The 23,290-nt window shown below is 42.3% G+C and overlaps 1 protein-coding gene across 4 annotated transcripts in view; it reads right to left on the reverse strand.

The window, feature by feature from the left end:
* NSUN6 (NOP2/Sun RNA methyltransferase 6) overlaps positions 1–23,290 on the reverse strand; it is an 85,784-nt gene that overhangs the window by 33,860 nt on the left and 28,634 nt on the right. For all 4 annotated transcript variants that reach the window (XM_082385564.1, XM_082385565.1, XM_082385566.1 and 1 more), the window contains 3 exons: positions 17,191–17,272; positions 13,604–13,723; positions 6,972–7,116 (listed from right to left, as the gene is read on the reverse strand). In XM_082385564.1, coding sequence (XP_082241690.1) covers positions 6,972–7,116; positions 13,604–13,723; positions 17,191–17,272 — 347 coding nt within the window. The remainder of the gene's footprint in view (positions 1–6,971; positions 7,117–13,603; positions 13,724–17,190; positions 17,273–23,290) is intronic.

The following is a 23,290-nucleotide window of genomic DNA, read 5'->3' on the forward strand; positions in this document are numbered from 1 at the left end:
TGCAAACTGCTTTGTAAAACAGTCTGACAATTCTGTTAAAGGTTAAACAGAGGGTTACCATGTGATCCAGCAATCCAAATTCTTGGTATATACTCAAGAGATAAAACACACTAAAACTTATACACAAATGTTCATAGCAACATTATTCATAATAGACAAAAAAGGGAAAGAACCCAACTGTCCATCAACTGATGAATGAATAAATAAAATGTGGTATTATCCATACACTAGAACATTACTCATCCTTGAATATGAAGAAAAAAATATTTTTTCTCCCATTTAACAAATGATATAGGTTGACATAATTTAAAATTATGAAAGAAAAAGAGTAATTTTTCAAAAACGTTAAATATGACAAACGTTTGCCTCAGCATCAAAAATAAACAAAAACTGCCAAGGACTGATGTTTGGAATACTTACATTAGGTACTAGAAAACAACTTGTTTCCTTCTGAGGGACAAGACTAGATTCAGGCTGCCCCTTATAAGTAACTAAAACATTACAGGCATGGCTAACCTCTATTCCTAATAAATAAAAGCCCAACTGAACATATAGCTCATTCTATTCTCTCTTTTTAGATTTTCTGTAGTATTGAAATCACCTTAGAATGCTATATAAGAATTTTAATCATATTTACTGCAATCTACAGAACTGGTGAAAATCACCTTGATGTAAATTTGCAGAATCATTACTACTTTTACACCCTTGCATTTTCAAGTCAGTATTCCTTATCCTTCCTGTGTTCAGCTAACAATTCATTATGCATATAAAAAGGTATGACTAAAAATAAAAATAATCTGGGACTTCCCTGGTGGTCCAGCAGTTAAGACTCCATGCTCCCAAGGCAGAGGGCCTGAGTCTGAACCCTGGTCAGGGAACTAGATCCCGCATGTCACAACTAAGATCCCGCATGCCGCAACCAAAGATCCCACACACCGCAACTAAAGATCCTGTGTGCTGCAACTAAAGACCCGGCGCAGCCAAATAAATAATTTTTTTTTTTAATAAAAATAGTTTACGGCTGTGAAAGCAATTATACTTCCCAAAGATGGCTGACACAATATCGTCCATTCCATACATTCTTACAATTTGACACTGACGCTCATCACAGTGACACAAGAGGTGGGATGTAATATTCCTTCTCCTTTATTCTGGGCAACAGCAGAATCGATGCTAAGTGACGTCTGGAATAGGTCATAAATGGGGACGTGGCTGCTGCCTGGGGTATTCCAACATTCGCCCTCGAAACCCAGCCAACCAACACGCTGAGAGTACCCAGGACACGTGGAGAGGTCCCAGCAGAGAGCCACCATCATCCTCCCGACGTGTATGTGAAAGAGAGCACCTTCAAGATGACATCTCCCTCAACTACCACATGACCGCAACTGCACAAGATACTGCGAGTGAGAACCATCTACCTGAGGGTCTGGTCAGCCCCCAGAATTGTGAGGAATAATAATGAAATGATTACTGTGGCTTTCATCACTAAGTGGTGGCATGATGGGGGATAACAGCAGAACATAACCAGAACAAATTGTGTAGGAAAACTACCACATAGCTTGATGCTAGCATACAGTTACTGGGTCACTCCTGCACTTTATACTATGCACCTCACTTACCCACTCAGAGGCTTTCAAGCTCTTTTACTTACTTTAAAGGGGGAAGAAAAATTTTACTGATGAATAAAAGGAAAAAATGGAAACAGTCACCATCTCCACTTTTAATAATACAAAGCTTCTAGCAGGCTGCTATTTGTTCTTCAATAACAATTATCCTCTTTTTCTATAGAAATGGTGTGAACTGGGCACATGGCAACACAGCTGAAGACTACGTTTTCCAGCCCCCCCTGCAGCTAAGTTGATCAAACGACTAAGTTGTGGCCAGCGGGATATGCACCCCACTTCCAGGTCTTGTGCATCTCCCAGTCCCTTTCCCTACCCCCCGGGAAAAAACTGGAACAGCTGTCTTGGACCCAGAGATGAAGCTCCCAGCATTGGATGTCCACCTCTTTAATTTTTCAGTGAGACAAAAATAAACAAGAAAACCAAAAAACACTTCTATCTTTTCTAAGTCACTGTATTTTCGGTCTCTCTGGTACAGTCCCCTAGCCTACACACTGATATAAACTCCTGCAAACCCCTTGCTAACACTTTAGGGCTGAGAAGCCACTGACATGACACATTGTTGTCATGTAATTTGGCAATTCAATCCGACCTGCTCCCACTCTTCTTCAGGATATTCCCTGTTTTTCTGGCAAGTATTCCATGTGCTTCATTTATTTTGGCTTTTTAATCACGTGTGACTTACTACATATTAGGCAGAAGTTACAAAATAATTTCTTAAAGGTATGTGGATTTTCACATTACTACTGATGTAGCAGGCGTTTTAAAAGTCATCATGAATCCTGGGAAAGAATAAATACATGTGTATGTATAACTAAATCACTTTGCTGTACACCTGAAACTAACACAACATTGTAAATCAAATATACTCCAATATAAAAGAAAATAAAAAAATAAATAAGTAAATTAATTTTTTAAAGTCATCATGAATCAAATAGCATCTCTAATCAATGAACATTCTAGAAAAACTAATGCCAATTAGTTCATTAAAATATGCAAGTTTCTCGAATACTTTATGAAACCAAATCTAAATAGAGACAAAGAGAGAGAAATACAGCAATTTAACTAATGTATTATTTTATTACAAAACAAGATATGTGGCAGTTTTTCCCCTCCGGCTCTATATCCCCAATTCCTCAAGAAAAATGAAAAACGAAGAATCATAAAACTGAAAGGCTTGTCTCAAATCTCAGCTTTCTGAGCTGTAATATGAAACTAAAACAAATAGGTTAACACTTAAAAGAATTAGAAAAAGAAGAACAAACAAAACCTAAAGTCAGCATTAGGAAGGAAATAATAAAGATCAGAGGGGAAATAAATAAAATAGAGACTAAAAACAATAGAAAAAAAATCAATAAAACCAAGAGCTGGTTCTTTGAAAGGGTAATAAACAAGATTGACAAACCTCTGGCCAGGCTCACCAAGAAGAAAAGAGAGAGAACCCAAATAAACTAAATAAGAAGTGAAAAAGGAGACATAACAACCGACACCACAGAAATACAAAAAAACATGAGGGAATACTATGAACAATTATATGCCAACAAATTCAACAACCTAGAAGAAATGTACAACTTTCTAGAAACATACAGTCCACCAAAACTGAATCAAGAAATAGATAATTTGAACAGATTGATCACTAGAAGTGAAATATCAATAGAATCCGTAATTTTAAAACTGCCTACAAACAGAAGTCCAGGACCAGATGGCTTCATAGGTGAATTCTACCAAACATACAAAGAAGAACTCTTACCGATCCTTCTCCAACTCTTCCAAAAAATTGCAGAGGAGGGAACACTCCCAAAGACATTCTATGAAGCCACCATCACCCTGATATGAAAACCACTAAAAAAGAAAATTACAGGCCAATATCTTTGATGAATATAGATACAAAAATTCTCAACAAAATATTAGCAAACTGAATCCACAACACATAAAAAAGATAATACACCACGACCAAGTGGGATTCATCCCAAGTTCACAAGGATGGTCCAACATATGCAAATCAATGTGATACACCACATCAACAATAGAAAAAACAAAAACCACATGATCATCTCAATACATGCAGAAAAAGCATCTAACAAAATTCAACATGCATTCATGATAAAAACTCTTACCAAAGTGGGTACAGGGGGAACATATCTCAACATAATAAAAGCTATTTATGACAAACCCACAGCCAATATAATACTCAACAGTGAAAAGCTGACAGACAGCCTTCCCACTAAAATCTGGAACAAGACAAGGATGCCCACTCTCACCACTTCTGTTCAACATAGTACTGGAAGTCTTAGCCACAGCAATCAGACAAGACAAAGAAATAAAAGGTATCCAAATTGGAGCGGAAGAGAGAAAACCGTCATTATATGCAAATGACGTGATTCTATATACAGAAAACCCTAAAAACTCCACACAAAAACTACTAGAACTGATAAACAAATTCAGCAAGTTAGCAGGACAAAAGATTAACATACAGAAATCGGTTGCATTTCTTTACACTAACAACAAAATAGCAGAAAGGGAATGTAAAAAAAAAAACAAAAAACCAATACCTTTCAAAATCACACCCCCAAAAATAAAATACTAAATAAACCTGACCAAGGAGGTGAAACACTTATACACTGAGAACTATAAAACATTAAAAAAGTAAACTGAAGATGATTCAAAGAAATGGAAAGACATCCCAAGCTCTTGGATGAGAAGATTTAATATTGTTAAAATGGCCATACTACCCAAAACAATCTACAGATTTAATACGATCCCTATCAAATTACTCATGACATTTTTCACAAAATTAGAACAAATAATCCTAAAATTCATATGGAACCATGAAAGACCCAGAATTGCCAAAGCAATCATGAAGAAAAAGAACAAAGCAGAAGGCATAACCCTCCCAGACTTCAGACAATACTACAAAGCTACAGTAATCAAAACAGCATGGTATTGGCACAAAAAACTGACATATGGATCAATGGAACAGAACAGAGAGCCCAGAAATAAACCCACACAACTACGGTCAATCACACAGCTTCGACACATGAGGCAAGAATATACAATGGGAAAAAGACAGTCTCTTCAGCAAGTGGTGCTGGGAAAGTTAGACAGCCACAGGTAAATCAATGACGTTAGAACACTCCCTCCCATCATACGCAAAAATAAACTCAAAATGGCTTAAGGACTTAAACATAAGACATGACACCATAAAACTCCTAGAAAAGATCATAGGCAAAACATTCTCTGACATAAATCGTACCAATGTTTTCTTTGGTCAGTCTCCCAAGGTGATAGAAATAAAAACAAAAATAAACAAATGGGACCTAATCAAACTTACAAGCTTTTGCACAGCAAAGGAAACAATCAACAAAACGAAAAGACAACCTACGGAATGGGAGAAAATATTTGCAAATGATGCAACCAACAAGGGTTTAATTTCCAAAATATACAAACAGCTCAAACAACTCAACAACAAAAAGAAAACAAACAACCCAATCGAAAAATGGGCAGAAGACCTAAATAGACATTTCTCCAAAGAAGAAATACAAATGGACAGTAGGCACATGAAAAGATGCTCAACATTGCTAAACTATTAGAGAAATGTAAATCAAAACTACAATGAGGTACCACCTCACACCAGTCAGAATGGCCATCATTAAAACCTCTACAAATAACAAATGCTGGAGAGGATATGGAGAAAGGGAACCCTCCTACACAGTTGGTGGAAATATAAATTGGTACAGCCACTGTGGAGAACAGTATGGAGATTCCTCAGAAACCAAAAATAGAGCCACCATATGATCCAGCAATCCCACCCCTGGGCATATATCCAGAGAAAACTCTAATCCAAAGAGATACACGCACCCCTATGTTCCTAGCAGCACTATTCACAATAGCCAACACATGGAAACAACCTAAATGTCCAATGACAGAGGAATGGATAAAGAAGATGTGGTACATATATATACAATGGAATACTATTCAGCCATAGAAAAAGAATGAAACAATGCCATTTGCAGCAACATGGATGCAACTAGAGATTATCATACTAAGTGAAGTAAGTCAGAAAGCAAATACCATATAGTATCACTTAAATGTGGAATCTAAAATATGACGCAAATGAACCTATCTACAAAACAGACTCACAGGGGCTTCCCTGGTGGCGCAGTGGTTGAGAATCTGCCTGCCGATGCAGGGGACACGGGTTCGAGCCCTGGTCTGGGAAGATCCCACATGCCACGGAGCAACTGGGCCCGTGAGCCACAACTACTGAGCCTGCGCGTCTGGAGCCTGTGCTCCGCAACGAGAGAGGCCGCGATAATGAGAGGCCCGTGCACCGCGATGAAGAGTGGCCCCCACCTGCCACAACAAGAGAAAGCCCTCGCACAGAAACGAAGACCCAACACAGCCAAAAATAAATAAATAAATAAATAAATAAATAAATAAATAAATAAATAAATAAGCAAGCCACTAGTGTGTATTTGGACCAATTTAAAAAAAAAAAAAAAAAAAACAGACTCACAAACACAGAGAAGAGACTTGTGGTTGCCAAAAGGGAGGGGCTGGGGGAAGGATGGAGTGGGAGATTGGGGTTAGTAGATGTAAGCTTTTATATATAGAATGGATAAACAACAAGATCCTACTATATAGCGCAAAGAACTATATTCAGTATCCTGTGGTAAACCATAATGGAAAAGAATATTAAAAAAAATGTATATATATGTATAATTGAATCACTTTGCTGTACAGCAGAAATTAACAGAACACTGCAAATCAACTATATTTCAATAAAAAATAAAACAAATAGGTTAAGAACAAAGAGTTTGATCAAGTCTTGGTGGTTTGATTCTGTATTAAAAACTTGATATTCAAAGATGAGATGAAAAGCAAAAAGACATCTATTATGGCAAAATACCTTAGATCCATGCCAAGGCCCTATGGATATTTAGGGGCTAGAACATAGGTAGCAAAATCTGACAATCTGTTTGTAAATGCCAATTATAAAAGCCTTCAAAAGATAAAATTTAGGGCTTCCCTGGTGGCGCAGTGGTTGAGAATCTGCCTGCCAATGCAGGGGACATGGGTTCGAGCCCTGGTCTGGGAAGATCCCACATGCCATGGAGCAACTGGGCCCGTGAGCCACAACTACTGAGCCTGAGCGTCTGGAGCCTCTGCTCCGCAACAAGAGAGGCCGCGATAGTGAGAGGCCCGTGCACCGCGATGAAGAGTGGACCCCGCTTGCCGCAACTGGAGAAAGCCCTCGCACAGAAACGAAGACCCAACACAGCCAAAAATAAAAATAATAAATAAATAATAAATAAATAATTTTTTAAAAAAAGATAAAATTTAACTCACCATCTGTGTCCTTAACCATATCAAGTTTAAGGGCCTTTGTTCCATCGAAGCAAAATGCCCTGATGGAATTTAGCCCTAACAGTAACGCATTCTGCTTTATTTTTTCTACTTTGTTGGGTATTTTATCCAGTGCTATCACTTCTCCCTAAAAAAACAAAACAAACACATAAAAAAGTGAAAATCCAAAGCAGTCATGAAAGTTATTAATAATGAGAAAAACGGACAATTTTAGTCTTCCCCACTTTCCTCCTATCCCCAGTTTTAAAGCTGAAGTCATCATCCAAATGAATATCAAATTTACATCCAATACTGAAGTCTTACCTTTTAAAGAACACAATCTTGCCAGATAATTTTCTTATAATGCCCATCTACTTTTAATCCGCAAAACTCAAAAGCAAAAGCAGTGTTTGCAATCTTCTAAAGAAACTTTAAAATACCCATTTGAGATAAATATTAAAAAATCGCCAATTTGATGTGCCTTGCTCACCTCTGGAAGAGCATGAACTAACGTTCTGAGACATTTGCCTTCTGGTCCTCTGAGATACAGACGAATGTTACTTGTAAAATCAATCCTCAGCCCAATACTTTCTGAGATACATACATATAACAAAGTTCATTTGTATTCTGACAACTAAAGACAGAAAAATAGAAGCCTGTATATCACAGCAAAATGTTCTGCACTGGTAGTTTTTCAAAAATAATTTTACATGGGAACACTTCGATTAAGCCAAAGTCAATAAAGACAAGAGGCTACAGTTTTGTGAATGAGTTGTGATAGTCACGTGGTATTTTAAAACATACTATGAAATGTTCTGCAGAGATGGTGATGTAAACGTTTCAATGTATTTTTTTGGCTTTTGTTCCTTTGTTGTGACATACGCATTGACTGCATAGACTACAATACTGAGGATTTGCTGATTATGTTCTTGAATGTGACACCAGGTTCAGCGGCCGGCATAGTTCCAGTTAATACCTTGACGGACAGGGAAACCATTTCAAGTGAGTTGAACTGCAAAAGCAGGCAAAAACCACCAGAATAAGGTTCCACTGTAACTACAGTGAAGGAGAAACTGCACTGGCTGAAGGCTGCTCTTACAAAAGTATAAGACTGGAAGCCTCACTTATACAAAATTCTGCTTAACTACAAAAAAAAAAAAAAAAAATCAAAAACAATGACAAATTGAAAGTATTAACAAACTCTGGGATTCAATTCTGGCTCAAATATTTCTGTTCAGGTTCCTAGGTGCTGGCCCACTGGGAGATTGCCTAAATGGCCCCAATTCTTCAAGTCTCCATGTATCCCCCCCACCCTCTGCCGTTGACCTTGCAACACCCGGCTGGTCCGAGTCGGGCTCGGCCACCTGGTTTGCACTGGCCGACAGGATGACAGTAGGAGTGATGGAAGGAGAGACGCGGAACGCTGGCCTTGCTCTGCTTTGTCCTCTGCCACTGCTGACCCTCAGCTACTGCGCTCTGCTGTGCTAGTGCCCTAGCCCCACAGGAGGGTAAGGATGCAGGAACCAGAGGCAAGACATTCCAGTGGCCTCAGCTGAGCCAACCTGAGCCTAACCCAAGTGAGTGAGCCCACCCAAGGTCACGAGAAACTCCGGCCAACCCACAGCTGACCAGGTGCCAGAGTCAGGCTGGGGGCCATCGACTGAACCCCAGACTCCGAAGGTAATGCAGTGCCACCGAGGCTGTGTGGTTGTTTTCACACAGCATTATAAAACCAGCAGAGAATGCACACACCTCTAACATCCAGCCTCTCTTTGGAAAGACTTCTTACGGGAGAGCAGAAAATACCTCTGAGTGAATATACTTTTAAGCAAACACAATAAATATCATACCGTAAGTAAGGGGGATAATTATCACTTCCTCAAAGCATATAATCTTTACATTTGAGCTTTCAGGAAAACTGAAAAATGATTTGCATTAAATACCACAACTCCATAAAATGAACCCTTCTGTTTTGTGTTCATTTTACACACTGGAGGTATTTAATGCATTTTTTCCCTAGAGTTGTTTTTTTTTTTTTTTTACTGTTACCACCTTAAATTCTTTTTCAACAAAGAGTAGTGTAAGTTAATAGGCAAGTGTATCTCCTCTAATGAACCATGGGTATCAATTCCACGGTATTTAAACGACAAATACCTTTTTCTATTGGAGATCTTTCTTAGATTGAAGGCTGCTCATTGAGGTTATACTAGTGCTACTGCAAGTGTCTGTGTATATGTGACCAGCATATAGACAGCGTATGGATTTTACACACATATACACACACACATTTATAGTGCAGAGATGACAGGTTTAGGCCTTCAGTGTATTTACTGAAAATATACAATTTTATATTTATATATTTTTATCCCCATTTGCAACACTGTGAATGTTTCAGAAATTCTAATAGTGTCAAATATGAATGCGTAAGAAATGACAACTTTCATCAGAAGTCTTCAGACAATTAGTTATCTGCACTAATGAAAGGGAAAAGTTACAATTTCATCCTTGACACAGTACAAGTTCCAACTATTTTCTGTGCAAGACTGCTTGTAAATCCCTTGACAGTCCTAAGCATCATCAAATATGGATCAAAAATGTATCACCTGATAAAGTCCAACATCTGACACTTGCGAGAGTGGGAAATACTGTATCTTTTATCAGGCAAATTAGCTGGAGCAGAAAGGCTTTTGCTACATCAGCCTCATGGAGGTTTCCATGCCAGAAAGTCTTACCTCAGTAGGTAATTTTTTCTTATTTATAAATTAGTACTAGGAAGAAAACCGCTGAGTTTCCTAGGCACGTAAGCATTTGTACTGCTGAATAAATCTGAGCTAAATTAGAAAAGCGACAGCAGATACCCGGCCCTCACTATTCCCGTGTCCTTGCTCTGCTCTTCAGCTGGCTGAGATTCTACGGCACGTTACATACACTCCCTTATATACATCCTCAGCTCACGTGCGTCTGCTTCTCGCACATCCAAGGGACAAAAGCTCAGCTGTGATTAAACCCAGGCCTTCGCCAACTTCCTGTCTATCCCCACGCAGCCAAAAAGCACATCACTAGCCCAACTCATCTCACTCTAAATCCATGACTGCTGTACTCATGGGGCCCTTGGTGCAAAATTGAATTCGCATGACGCATCTGTAGGCCATTCTCACTCCTTATCCTAGATCGATACTTCCTGTCTTCTCAAACCCCTGACCCCCTGCCTTCCCCTTCCCCTTCCCCATTCCCATCTGAAGATCCTGCTTCCTTTTCAGAGAAAACTGGAACAACCAGAAGCCAACTCCCAGCCTCCCACCACGTGTACCAGCCCACCAACACCTCTACCCATATCCTCGGCCCTACCTCCTATTTCCATGGATAAGCTGTCTCATGCCACCATCTAACGCCACTGTGCATCAAATCCTGTCCCATTTCACCTACCCCAAGGTCCTGTTCCAGCCATTTTCCCGTTCCCTCGGGGGTAACCAATTTCCCCTTTTAATCTCTCTTCTCTATCAGCATACACTGCTATTTCCCTCATCTTAGAAAAAGGACTCCCCGAGTCCACCCTCCAAGCACTGCCCCATTTCCCTGCCCTCCGGTACAAACGTGCCCTGCCCCCGCAAAGGAGTTGTCCTGATTCACTTTCTTTGCTTCCTCTCATTTTCTATCCAAGCAGGCATTTCCACTCACCGCCCATCACCTACGAGGTGCTCAGTCCACGGGGAGGGGGTTCTCGGGCCTCACCTCACTGGCCCAGCCGGGACGTTTCACCCAGCTGCTCGCTCCGTCCCCTTTCGACCCCTTCCTGGCGCGGCGCCCAGGGCATCACGGGCCTCTGGTGGTCCTGCCACATCAGTGGCCATTGCTCCTGGTTCCCCGAGCCCCGAGTGTCGGCGCACCGCAGCCCCGAGGCTCGCCTTCCAGCCTCCCCTACCTTCTACCGCCCCGCGTCAGCCTCATGGCCTCGCATGTTTTATCCATGTGTTGACGACTTCCAGACTTCCATTTCCAATGCAGACCTCTCCCCTGTACCCTGGACTCAAATATCCCATTGCCTGCCCCACGTCATCTCCTGGCTGCCTAATGGGACCGCACTGTAATAGAACCACCCGGCTGCCTAATGGGACCGCACTGTAATAGAACCACCTGGCTGTCTAATGGGACCGCACTGTAGTAGAACCACCTGGCTGTCTAATGGGACCGCCCTGTAATAGAACCACCCGGCTGTCTAATGGGACCGCCCTGTAACAGAACCACCCGGCTGTCTAATGGGACCGCCCTGTAACAGAACCACCCGGCTGTCTAATGGGACCGCCCTGTAGTAGAACCACCCGGCTGTCTAATGGGACCGCCCTGTAGTAGAACCACCCAGCTGTCTAATGGGACCGCACTGTAACAGAGCCACCTGGCTGTCTAATGGGACCGCACTGTAACAGAACCACCTGGCTGTCTAATGGGACCGCACTGTAACAGAACCACCTGGCTGCCTAATGGGACCGCACTGTAACAGAACCACCTGGCTGTCTAATGGGACCGCACTGTAACAGAACCACCTGGCTGTCTAATGGGACCGCACTGTAACAGAACCACCTGTCTGTCGAATGGGACCGCACTGTAACAGAACCACCTGTCTGTCTAATGGGACCGCACTGTAACAGAGCCACCTGGCTGTCTAATGGGACCGCACTGTAACAGAGCCACCTGGCTGCCTAATGGGACCGCACTGTAACAGAACCACCTGGCTGTCTAATGGGACCGCACTGTAACAGAACCACCTGGCTGCCTAATGGGGCCGCACTGTAACAGAACCACCTGGCTGTCTAATGGGACCGCACTGTAATAGAACCACCTGGCTGTCTAATGGGACCGCACTGTAATACAACCAAAACTAAATGGCTGATTTTTCCCTGCAAAACGTGCCCCTCCCGTAGTCCTCCCGACCCGGCAGCTCCATCCTTCCAGGTCCTCTGGCCAAAAACCTAAGGAGTCACGCTGCGCTGGCCTCTCATTTTCACAGCCCACGTCCAATCCACCAACAACTCCTAACAGCCCCAGCTTCGAAACACACCCAGAATCTGATCAACTTCTTACCACCTCCATGACGCCCCTGAACTGCTGTCTCCTAAGCGTTCTCTCTGCTTCCGCTGCTGTCCTCTTGCAGCTTGTCTGCAACGCCGCAGCCAAGGTAAGGAGCATGCAAGCTTATGTCGCTCTTCTGCCCCAAACCTCCAAGGACGTCCCATTGCTGGAGCGGACGTGAAGTCCCGGGAGAGCCTGCGAAGCTGCTCCGCCCATGCCCCGGCCCCCACTCTCTGATCTCTTCCCCCCCACACCCCGCTCCTCACTTAGTCTACGCCGCAAGACTACCACGGTCCCCCCCCAACCCGTTTCCCTAGCAAGTCGGCAGCGTCCAGACTCAGAGCGTTCACACTTACGTCTCCTCTGGCTGGTACATTCTTCCCACCTGTAAGTCTTCCCTAAATGCCACCTTTCCAGTGGGCTTCTCCCTCACCACCCACTTCAAACTGCAAACTCACTCTCCCTTCCCCAGTATTCCCAATCCCATACCCCTCCCACAGCTATACATGCCTTATCTTTTACTCACTCATTTGTTTCTCATCTGTGTCCTTTTACTGGAATGTAAGCTCCATGAAGAAGGAAACTGTGGTCACTATGGTTTACTGCTGTACACCAGTACTTGGCACACAGTAAGAATAAATCAATATTTTTTAAATCAGTCCATCAATTAAAATCTGACTCTAGATCAAGAAAGCTACTATAGGTGGAGCTACTAGCATGTGCAAGTATTTTAGGAACCATTTGGTTTTACAGAATTTGAAACAAACCGGAAAGATAGCATCAACTGGCCGTATCCTTCTCGAGATGAAGAATCTCAGTTGAAGCAGAGTGGTTACAAGGCCACACAGCTTAGAACACAGATAAAACTAGCGCACGATGCAAGAAAACACATCAGCAAATATGCATACATAGGAAAAAGCAGTAATATCTGAGCTAAAGTTATCCAAGGACAGACTTTTCTTTTGTGACAATGAAGCAGGCTTTATTAATTAAGCCAAATCATGGTTTTTATGAACCCCAAGGCAAGAAGGACACGGACACATACAAATGTTCAGTATGTGTGCATGTATTCAGTTGGCCAAAAACATCTTACAGAGAAACCCGGACGAACATTTTGGCCAACCCAATATATTTATTATCATCTTTATATTTGCATATATATCAACAATATATATTTGGACACTTTAATAATGGACTGCCAAATTAACTTTCGGTGGTAGAATTTATTTGAATAGTTTAAAAAGTGTCAAGTCCTGTAATTAAGAACGTGAAAAGGTCTCTTAAATGTTTCATTTAGACTTAATTATGTGAGGGAAAAATTCTATTCCATGAATGTATTAGGCAAATCTGGGATTCAAGAAGGTCTTGAGATAGTCTTCACAAATGACAATGGTCTACTGAACTTAATATGTGATGCATGACATTACTGAGCTGCCTTCTCTTTGGCTGAATCGAAATCGACCAGATTATGAATGTCTGTATAATGTTCCGTAAGTCACACATACTCCCACCTCCATCACTGAGACACGCAGTGTATCAAGAGCAGCTCTGCGTGACGACGGCCTCACCTGATCGTGCATCAGCGCTGCAATGTGTGTTGTTTTGCCTCCGGGGGCCGCACACAAATCTAGAATCTTCTCTCCAGGCTGAGGATCCAGAACATGACTTACTACAGCAGATGGCAAATTCTATAAGGAAAAAAAAAATAATTTGTTATCAGTGACAAGAGAACATTTTAAGTTTCAGAATCAGAGGATGTAAAGAAATCTTTGGAGGTAACCCAGTACAGCATCCTTGGCCAAGAGTATGTTTTCTGTAGGCATACCACTGTCGGGATATTAACAATCTCCCAGGGTGTCCTACGATCTCACAGGACAGCCACACACATGCACGACACATTAAACACTGAACTCTAATATAAAGACACTAAAACACGTATGTGGCCATTGAAGATTCAGTGATTCTCCATCTAGAGATGATAGTGATGCTTCACCCCTAACAAAGATAACGTTAATGTAATGGCCAAAGATGACAGAAATTTCCAATCCAACGTAATACGTTAAGAACCTTCTGGTATGCAATCAGTTGAGAGCATGAAATAGTCCCAGTGAAGAGGCTTCATTAAATATTTAGGTGACGACAAAGTTTCCCTAAAACAATTTCATCTACTACTTTTCTCTACAGTATTTCTCAATCCTGGCTGCATGAAAGAATCACCCTGTGAGTTCTGTCTTTTGCTCTTTTTTAATGTGCAGTCATCTAGAAGAGTTCAATCAGAATTTCTGGCAATAGGGCCAGGCATCAGTGCTTTTACGATCTCCCCAGGTGCTTCTAACGTGCAGCTAGCTGTGCACCCTTGCTACACTACAGCCATTCTCAACCTTAGCTGCAAACTAGAACCACCTGGGAGAGCCTTTCACCATCCTGACCCAGGCCCCACCCCAGCCAGACCAACTAAAACCCATTCCTATGGTAGAGTCCAGGCAGCAGTATGTATTTAAAGCGCTCAGATGATCCAACCTCATCTGGCTTTTAAATCAATCATTTCCAAGAAACCAGGCAATGAAAAGATCAACTTTTGAGCACCATTTTTGATTCCAGATAACCTAGAATGTAACTAGCCTATAACTGAAAACAGCTGTTGTAAATATTTAAGTGTTAAACCTTTCACTGTCAATCATTTCAGTTGTGAAAGACATCAAAGGCATTTCTGTACTTCTGTGGATTGTGATCAGGCACATCAAAAGTTTCCTTTGTGGTTTTGAAAAACCAAACAATATTGCACATTCGTAATTTTAATGATTGTGTGCAACACTCCAATTAACTTTATAAAGTACATCCTTGTGTAACTTCAAGTGTTAACATGAGAAATAATCAATTATCACCAGCCCTTTACAACCTTCTCTCCTCAACAAGGAACCCACAATCTGAAGCTTCCACGTTAGCTGCTGCAAACAAGTAACAGTACAGATTTGGGGATAATGGTTTCCAGAGAAAGGCAAGGCAAGAGGCATCAAAAAAAAAAAAAAAACCCACAAATTTCACCAGGGATTTTCCCAAGTCTATAATTCTACCTATCTGTAAAGTACCTTCAATAATCACACAGAATGGACAAAGTACTAGTTGCCTAACTCTGGGGCTTACAAGGTATACAGCCAATCACCCTACGAACTACCTCATCTTCACAAGTTAAGAGGTTGCTGAACATCATTCAAGAAATGGTATCAGTGTTCTTCAGTTACAGTCAGTGTAGGCTTGTGATAATATAGTCAAAGAGCCCAGCACGACACCACACTTTTTAAAAGGCTGGCAGGACTGCCCTAGTGGCGTAGTGGTTAAGAATCCACCTGCCAATGCAGGGGACACAGGCTCGAGCCCTGGTCCGGGAAAATCCCACATGCCGCGGAGCAACTAAGCCCGTGCACCACAACTACTGAGCCTGCGCTCTAGAGCCCGTGAGCCACAACTACTGAGCCCACGTGCCACAACTACTGAAGCCCATGCGGCTACAGCCCGAGCTCCTCAACAAGAGAAGCCACCGCAATGAGAAGCCCGTGCACTGCAACCACCAGTAGCCCCCGCTCGCTGCAACTAGAGAAAGCCTGCATGCAGCAACGAAGACCCAATGCAGCCAAAGATAAATAATAAACAAAATAAATAAATTTTTTTTTAAAAAAGAAGCAAGAGCAGTCTTGGGAACTGTTTCTCTAAAAAAAAAATTTTTTTAAATAAAAGTAAAGTAGAAAGAAATAGGGCTTCCCTGGTGGCGCAATGGTTGAGAGTCTGTCTGCTAATGCAGGGGACACAGGTTCGAGCCCTGCTCTGGGAAGATCCCACATGCCGCGGAGCAACTAGGCCCATGAGCCACAACTACTGAGCCTGTGCGTCTGGAGCCTGTGCTCCACAACAAGAGAGGCCGCGACAGTGAGAGGACCGCGCACCGCGATGAAGAGTGGCCCCCACTTGCCGCAACTACAGAAAGCCCTCGCACAGAAACGAAGACCCAACACAGCCAAAAATAAATTAATAAAAAAAAAAAAATAGAAAGAAATAAAAAAGGCTGGCAAAGACTACTGAAGAAGATTCTATATAACCGCGTATGACTTTATATTAGGTTATGCATCCTAATGGTCTACATCATCACTAATGTAGAATCAGATGACAAACGTAAATCTGTTTTTTATTTGTTCACCCCAGAATTAACCTCTGGATTTATAAAATGACTTCTGGTTACATACTAAGCAGAGCAGAAAGCAAATGTCATCTACGCTTAAGTTAGGATACAGATGCTACTACCTACCAACTGTGCAACCTTATTCAAGAACCCGACCAGATCCGGTCTTCAGTATCTTCATGTTACATTGGTAATTCTACTAATAATAAAATAATGAAACTAACACCTAACAAGCAGACTGTAACAAATCATATGAGCTAATGTACATGAAAGTACATCATAAACTGGACAAGGGAAAACAAATTACTTGTTATAGCACAGCAATTGATAACCACCTGACCAAAATCTGCTAGTAGTAAACCATCTGAATCTCACTCAGTTACACATGGACCACATACATGTATAGCAAATGCATGCTTTATTTAGGGATTAATAGTGGAAGTGGAAAGCAATCATTACAATAAGCTACAGTAAGTAGCTTTTTTTTTTTTTTACAGCAGTTACAGACATTTATTTTATAATAAGAAAAGTACAACCATATTTATTAAACTTGAGGGTAGGAAGGAAAGAGGAAGGAAAGCACATTCAGGAAGAAGCTCTCAAACTAAAGCTCAGAACTGGTGCCCGAGAGAAACGACACAGACCCCGCCGTCCCACATGGCGGAGCCTCTCCTCTCCTACGGGTGAGTGGCAACCACACCAGCACCCCTGTGCACGCCTTCTCATCCTCCTTGTTCTCCTGCAATAAGCACCGCTGGGCAAAGGAAGGGAGAAGAGGTAGTCAATCACTTGAGAAAAAGAGGAAGTGCTTACTAAGCTTTTCCTTACTACTTAACCGAAGGTAGATCAGAAAACATATAAATACACTGCAAAAAAAAAAAAAAGTTAATAGAAGCGAAAAAACAAACCCTTAGATTTCAAATAATTCACTGAAGTATATATTTCAATGTCACTAAATATTTTGTTTTCACAAATACTTACTTGTAAAAATAAGTAGCTAGGCAGTACATTGTCAAATGAGGGGCTCAGATACACTGGGTCTGTCATTCTTACGCCTATGCCTCTGAAAAACAGGAAATCTAACATTACTCAGTATAAATTAGACAATCTACACAATCTCCATTTCTAAGAATATATGCAAGTAACATGTTAAATATAAGATGTTCTGCCTTTTTAAAACCTTTTTTACTCAACACCAAAATACTTAAAAGTATTCCTGTGAATTGTTTCTGGATTTTTACCCACAGTAGAGCAGGCCACTGGGAGCACTAAAAAGGATAAAGTTACATAAAATTTTCATTTAAGCACCACTGCATTCCTTTAGAGATCTGCACAGACTAAAACGTGAAGGCCCTCTGAGTCTTTATTCACTGATGCATTCCCATCTTTCTGGTAACAGATTTACGACCATTGTTATTAGCCTTTCAATTCAACAAACATTCTGTGACCCCTTCGGTTTGCCAGGCACTACGCTCGGTACTTGTATGAAAAATAAAAACATATGTTAAGAATCCCGCTCGGCACCTGATGGAAAGTAAACGCCTCTGCTGAGAACCCCGCTGGGGATAAGCCATGACAAACGTGCCGCACTGCTTCCCTCTCATCTCGTTAGAGAGTAACTGCCCAGTACTGACACCATCCACAGGATGACCTTTGCCACCTCTGTCCCCAACTGTGAGTGGCAGTGGACCTGATCGGAGCAGGAAGGGCCAGGGCCCAGAATGGCCTGATGGACGGGGATCCACTAAGACAAACATCGCAGTCAGAGAGGCTGTCCAAGGGGAGAGAAGGTACACAAGCACACTGTTAGAGAAAGGCCAAGCGTGGCCAGCTGCACAGGTCACACGAGAGAGAGCGAGAAAACGGGAAAATCAACGTGCTGTTCCAGGGATTAAAGGAGCACGGAAAGAAGAAGGGGGCCCGCAGACACGGCACGCAGATAAGTTCAGAGTTTATGAACTGACCGTGGCAAAGAAACACCTACAAAGACAGTGTGTACCCTACGTGATGTAGATGGGCTAATTTTACTCACCACACTTCTGACACCACATGTGTGGGCTTCTCTCTCACCCACCAACTCTCCACCTCTCTGGACACCAAGTGGGTGTCCTACTATTCACTTAACTTCTGACAGACTGCCTGGGGTCATCGTCGGAATCCACAGGTTCAGTCCAACAAGACTGGCCCTGCTCCAGGTGCCAGCTGCACCTCCCAGGCTGCCACCTGGCCTTGTGACTGACCGGCTATGAATTTGGAGGCTCCTAGACTCCCTCCTCAGCTTCGACAATTCACCAGGATGACTCACAGAACTCAGGAAAACAATTTACCTGTCTGCCTACCAACCGGAAGCTTTTGACACATGAAGGTAAATAAAAGGAAAGGCTATTAAAATACAGGAAACAGTTGCATGCAGTAACACTAATGTATTTAAAAATAAGTCAACAGTAAACCACTGAAAAAAAAAAAAATATATATATATATATGTACACCCAAGATGGGCATCTTTTGTATTAAGAAAGGAAGCATTGTAAAATAATTCTGAATTTGTGTTGGTTGTAGATGCAGTATACTGTTGAAAAATATTGGGTTCTTGTTTTCTGTTTTGTTTTTTAGTGTGCGCGCACGTGTGTGTGTGTGTGTTTGGGTTTTTTTTCTTTAACTGACAAGCCCTGTTGAGAGGTCTTGGACCACTGCTTTTCCCCTATGTGAGTCAATACACAGTGCTGCTGTGTGTGTATATTTCGTGTGTGTGTGTATTTGCTAATTTTTATTAATTCTAGTTTTTCATTAAATAAGTTTGACTTTCTTTTCTGTAAAAAAAAAAAAAAAAAAAAAAACTGGTGACATCACTTACGGTCACCAGTTTACTATGAAGGATACAACTGGGGAAACAGCCAAACAGAAGGGCCGCATCGGGCAAGGCGTGAGAGGGGGCATGGACACACCACCCTCCCAGCACCTAGATGTGTTCACCAACCTGGAAGCTGTCCAAGCCCCTCGTGCAGTGGCTTTTAGGGAGGTGTCATCACATGGGCATGACTGATTAAATCACGGGCACTAGTGGCTCGCTCAGTCTCCAGGCCCTCTCTCTTCCCCGGAGGTCTGGGATGAGGCACAAGTGCCAGCCTCTGATCACGTGCTTGGCTGCTCCGGCCAACAGCCCCGTCCTGAAGCTGCCGGGCGGGGGTACAGAAGCACTCTTACCACTCCTGAGATTCCAAGGGCTTTGGCGGCTCTATGCCAGCAATCTGGGACATAGATCAAATTATTTATGTATTTCTTATTATGCCACAGCAGAGCAGGTTTATGCTGACCTTTAAGAGTGAAATAATTTCTGCAGGCATTTGTGGCCTGTCACTGCGGTGGGTCTGACTACCAGTGTTAACACCTTTCTTCTTCTTCCCATGCCTTTTACCCTCACTCATCTGTGCAACACGTGGTATCTCCAAATCTGCACCTTTAATCAGAGTTAAGCCTCGTCCTTGCTCCAGTCAGGATCTAATCAAACCACTTCTTAGTTAAATAGTTCTTGCCCCTGGGCAGAAAATACACAAAAGAAACTTACGAAATGTCACTGCCTCACGTTCAAAAGTCAGTCCTTTGTTGAGACCACTGGGCACCAACCTTGATCAACACCTTGCCCCAGCGCCAGCACCTAGACCCATTACTGAGTGCCCTGAATCATCACTCAAGTGACTCTAACCTGCAGGGCTCCAGTCCTCTGCAAAATACTAAAACGAACACTTATACGCCTGCCTTCCTAACCCAGTTCCCACCAGGGCTTCAAGTTCTGGTTCCCCTTGGACTATCTCCCTCTGACCACGCCTACCAGCACAAGAGTGTCCATCTGTACGGTATTTATTTTAAAGTAACATGACAAAGAATAATTTGAGCCAGTTATTGTTCAGGTATGGGCTGACATGTTTCCTTTAAAACTATTTCTGTACCATGTATCTCCATATAATAATGCGAAATACGACACCTCATAGGATGAACAATCTGTTAGTAAACTAATCTATCTTTGAGTCTACTAATGATTCAACTCAGCTGGCATTCAAGAAACCAAAGGGCACAAATTCACTGACTGACTGTACAAATGTACTGTTAAAAGAGTTGGTCCTAAGTTTTAAAAGAATATAAATAATAAACAGTGTCTAAATGCCACATTTCTTTGTTGTGGAAGCACGCTTTTTCTCACATAGGCAGAGAAAGAAATCGTAACAGCCTACCTGAATGCTGAGTTTAAAAATCAACAGTTTCGGGCTTCCCTGGTGGCGCAGTGGTTGCGAGTCTGCCTGCCAATGCAGGGGACACGGGTTCGAGCCCTGGTCTGGGAAGATCCCACATGCCGCGGAGCGATTAGGCCCGTGAGCCACAATTACTGAGCCTGCGCGTCTGGAGCCTGTGCTCCGCAACAAGAGAGGCCGCAATAGTGAGAGGTCCGCGCACCGCGATGAAGAGTGGCCCCCGCCTGCCACAACTAGAGAAAGCCCTCGCGCAGAAACGAAGACCAAACACAGCCATAAATAAATAAATAATTTAATTAAAAAAAAAAAAATCCACAGTTTCTTGGTTTCCTAACAAGATGGAGAAGCAGAAGGACCTGAGCTCACCTTCTCTCATGAAAACATCAAAATCACAACTAACTGCTGAACAACCATCGACAAAAAAGGGTCAGAACCTACCAATGAAGATATACTACTTCCAAAGACAAAGAAGAAGCCACAGCGAGACAGCAGGAGGGGTACGTTCATGATACAATCAAATCCCATACCCGCTGGGTGGGTGACACAGAAACTGGAAAATAATTATATCACAGAGGTTCTCCCACAGGAGTGAGAGTTCTGAACCCCATGTCAGGCTCCCCAGTCTGGGGGTCTGGCATCAAGAGGAGGAGAGGCCAGAGCATTTGGCTTTGAAGGCCAGTGGGGCTTGATCACAGGACTGAGGGAAACAGAAACGCCACTCTTGGAGGGCACACACAAGGTCTCATACACACCGAGACCCAAGGGAAAAAGAGGTGACTTCATAGGAGCCTGGGCCAGACCTACCTGCTGGTCTTGGAGGGTCTCCTGGGGAGGGAGGGGGCACCTGTGGCTCACTGTGGGGACAAGGACACTGGTGGCAGAGGTACTGGGGAGCACTCATTGGCATGAGCTGTCCTGGAGGCCGCCATTTTGAAGCCAAGACCTGACCCCACCCAACAGCCCTTAGGATATAGTACTGGGATTCCTCAGGCCAAAAAACAAGCAGGGTGGGAATACAGCCCCAGCCATCTGCAGACAGACTGTTTAAAGTCATCCTGAGCCACAGTCACCTCTAAACACAACACTGGACATGCCCTGCCCACCAGAGGGACAACACCTAGCTCCACCCACCAGTGGGCAAGCACCAGTCCCTCCCACCAGGAAGCCTGCACAAGCCTCTTAGACCAGCTGCACCCACAAGGTGGCACACACCTAGAGGAACTACAATCCTGCAGCCTGTGGGACTGCAAACACAGAGAGCTACACAAAATGAGACAGCAGACGAGTATGTTCCAGACAAAGGAACGAGATAAAACGCCAGAAGAACAACTAAGTGAAGTGGAGACAGGAAAAGAATTCATAGTAGTGACAGTAAAGATGATACAAGATCTCAGAAAAAGAATGGTGGCACAGACCAAGAAGATACGAGAAATGTTTAAGAAAGAGCCAACAGATTTAAACAACAGAGTTGAACAATGACGAAGAAGAACGGATAAGTGAGCTGGAAGACAGAATTGTGTAAAGCACTGCCATGGAAACGAAAAAAGAATGTTTCAGAGACCTCTGGGACAACATTAAAAACACCAACATTCACATTATAGGGGCCGCAGAAGGAGAAGAGAGAAAGAAAGGACCTGAGAAAATATTTGAAGAGATAATACCTGAAACTTTCCCTAACGTGGGTAAGAAAACAGTCACCCAAGTCCAGGAAGCACAGAGTCCCATACAGGATAAACCCAAGGAGGAACACGCCGAGACACATATTAATCAAATTGCCAAAAATTAAAGACAGAGAAAATATTAAAAGTAAAAAGGGAAGAGCAACAAATAAAATACAAGGGAATTCCCCATATAAGGTTATCAACTGATTTTTCAGGAGAAACTCTGCAGGCCAGAAGGGAGTGGCACAATATATTTAAAGTGATGAAAGGGAAAAACCTACAACCAAGAATACTCTACTCAGCAAGGCTCTCATTTCAGATTTGACAGACAATCAAAAGCTACGAGAATTCAGCACCACCAAACCAGCTTTACAACAAATGCTAAAGGAACTTCTCTAGACGGAACAGAAGGCACAACTAGAAACAAGAAAATTACTAATCGAAAAGCTCACCAGTAAAAGCAAACATAAAGGTAGGAAATCATCCACACACAAATATGATATCAAAACCAGCAATCGTGAGAAGAGTACAAATGCCAGATACCGGAAATGCACTGGAAATTAAGAGACCAGCAACTTAAAACAATCTTGTATATATATATATATATAAAAGTCATGGGAACCGCAAACCAAAAATCTACAATAGATACACACACAAAAAAGAAAAAGCAATCCAAACACAACATTAAAGATGGTCATCAAATCACAAGAGAAAAGAACAAAAGAAGGTAAGAAAAAAGACCTACAAAAACAAATCCAAGACAATTAACAAAATGGCAATAAGAACATACATATCGATAATTACCTTAAATGTAAGCAGATTAAAAGCTCCAACCAAAAGACACAGACTGGCTGAATGAATACAAAAACAAGACCCATACATATGCTGTCTACAAGAGAACCACTTCAGATCTAAGGATACATACAGACTGAATGTGAGGGGAGGGAAAAAGGTATTGCATGCAAATGGAAATCAAAAGAAAGCTGGAGTAGTGATACTCATATCAAACAAAATAGACTTTAAAATAAAGACTGTTACAAGAGACAAAAAAGGACACTACATAATGATCAAGGGATCAATCCAAGAAGAAGATATAACAATTGTAAATATATATTCAACCCAACACTGGAGCACCACAATATATAAGGCAAATGCTAACGGCCATAAAAGCAG

The sequence above is a fragment of the Balaenoptera borealis genome (genome assembly GCF_965194805.1).
Source record: "Balaenoptera borealis genome assembly, chromosome: 3".
NCBI classification, from domain to species: Eukaryota; Metazoa; Chordata; class Mammalia; order Artiodactyla; family Balaenopteridae; genus Balaenoptera; species Balaenoptera borealis.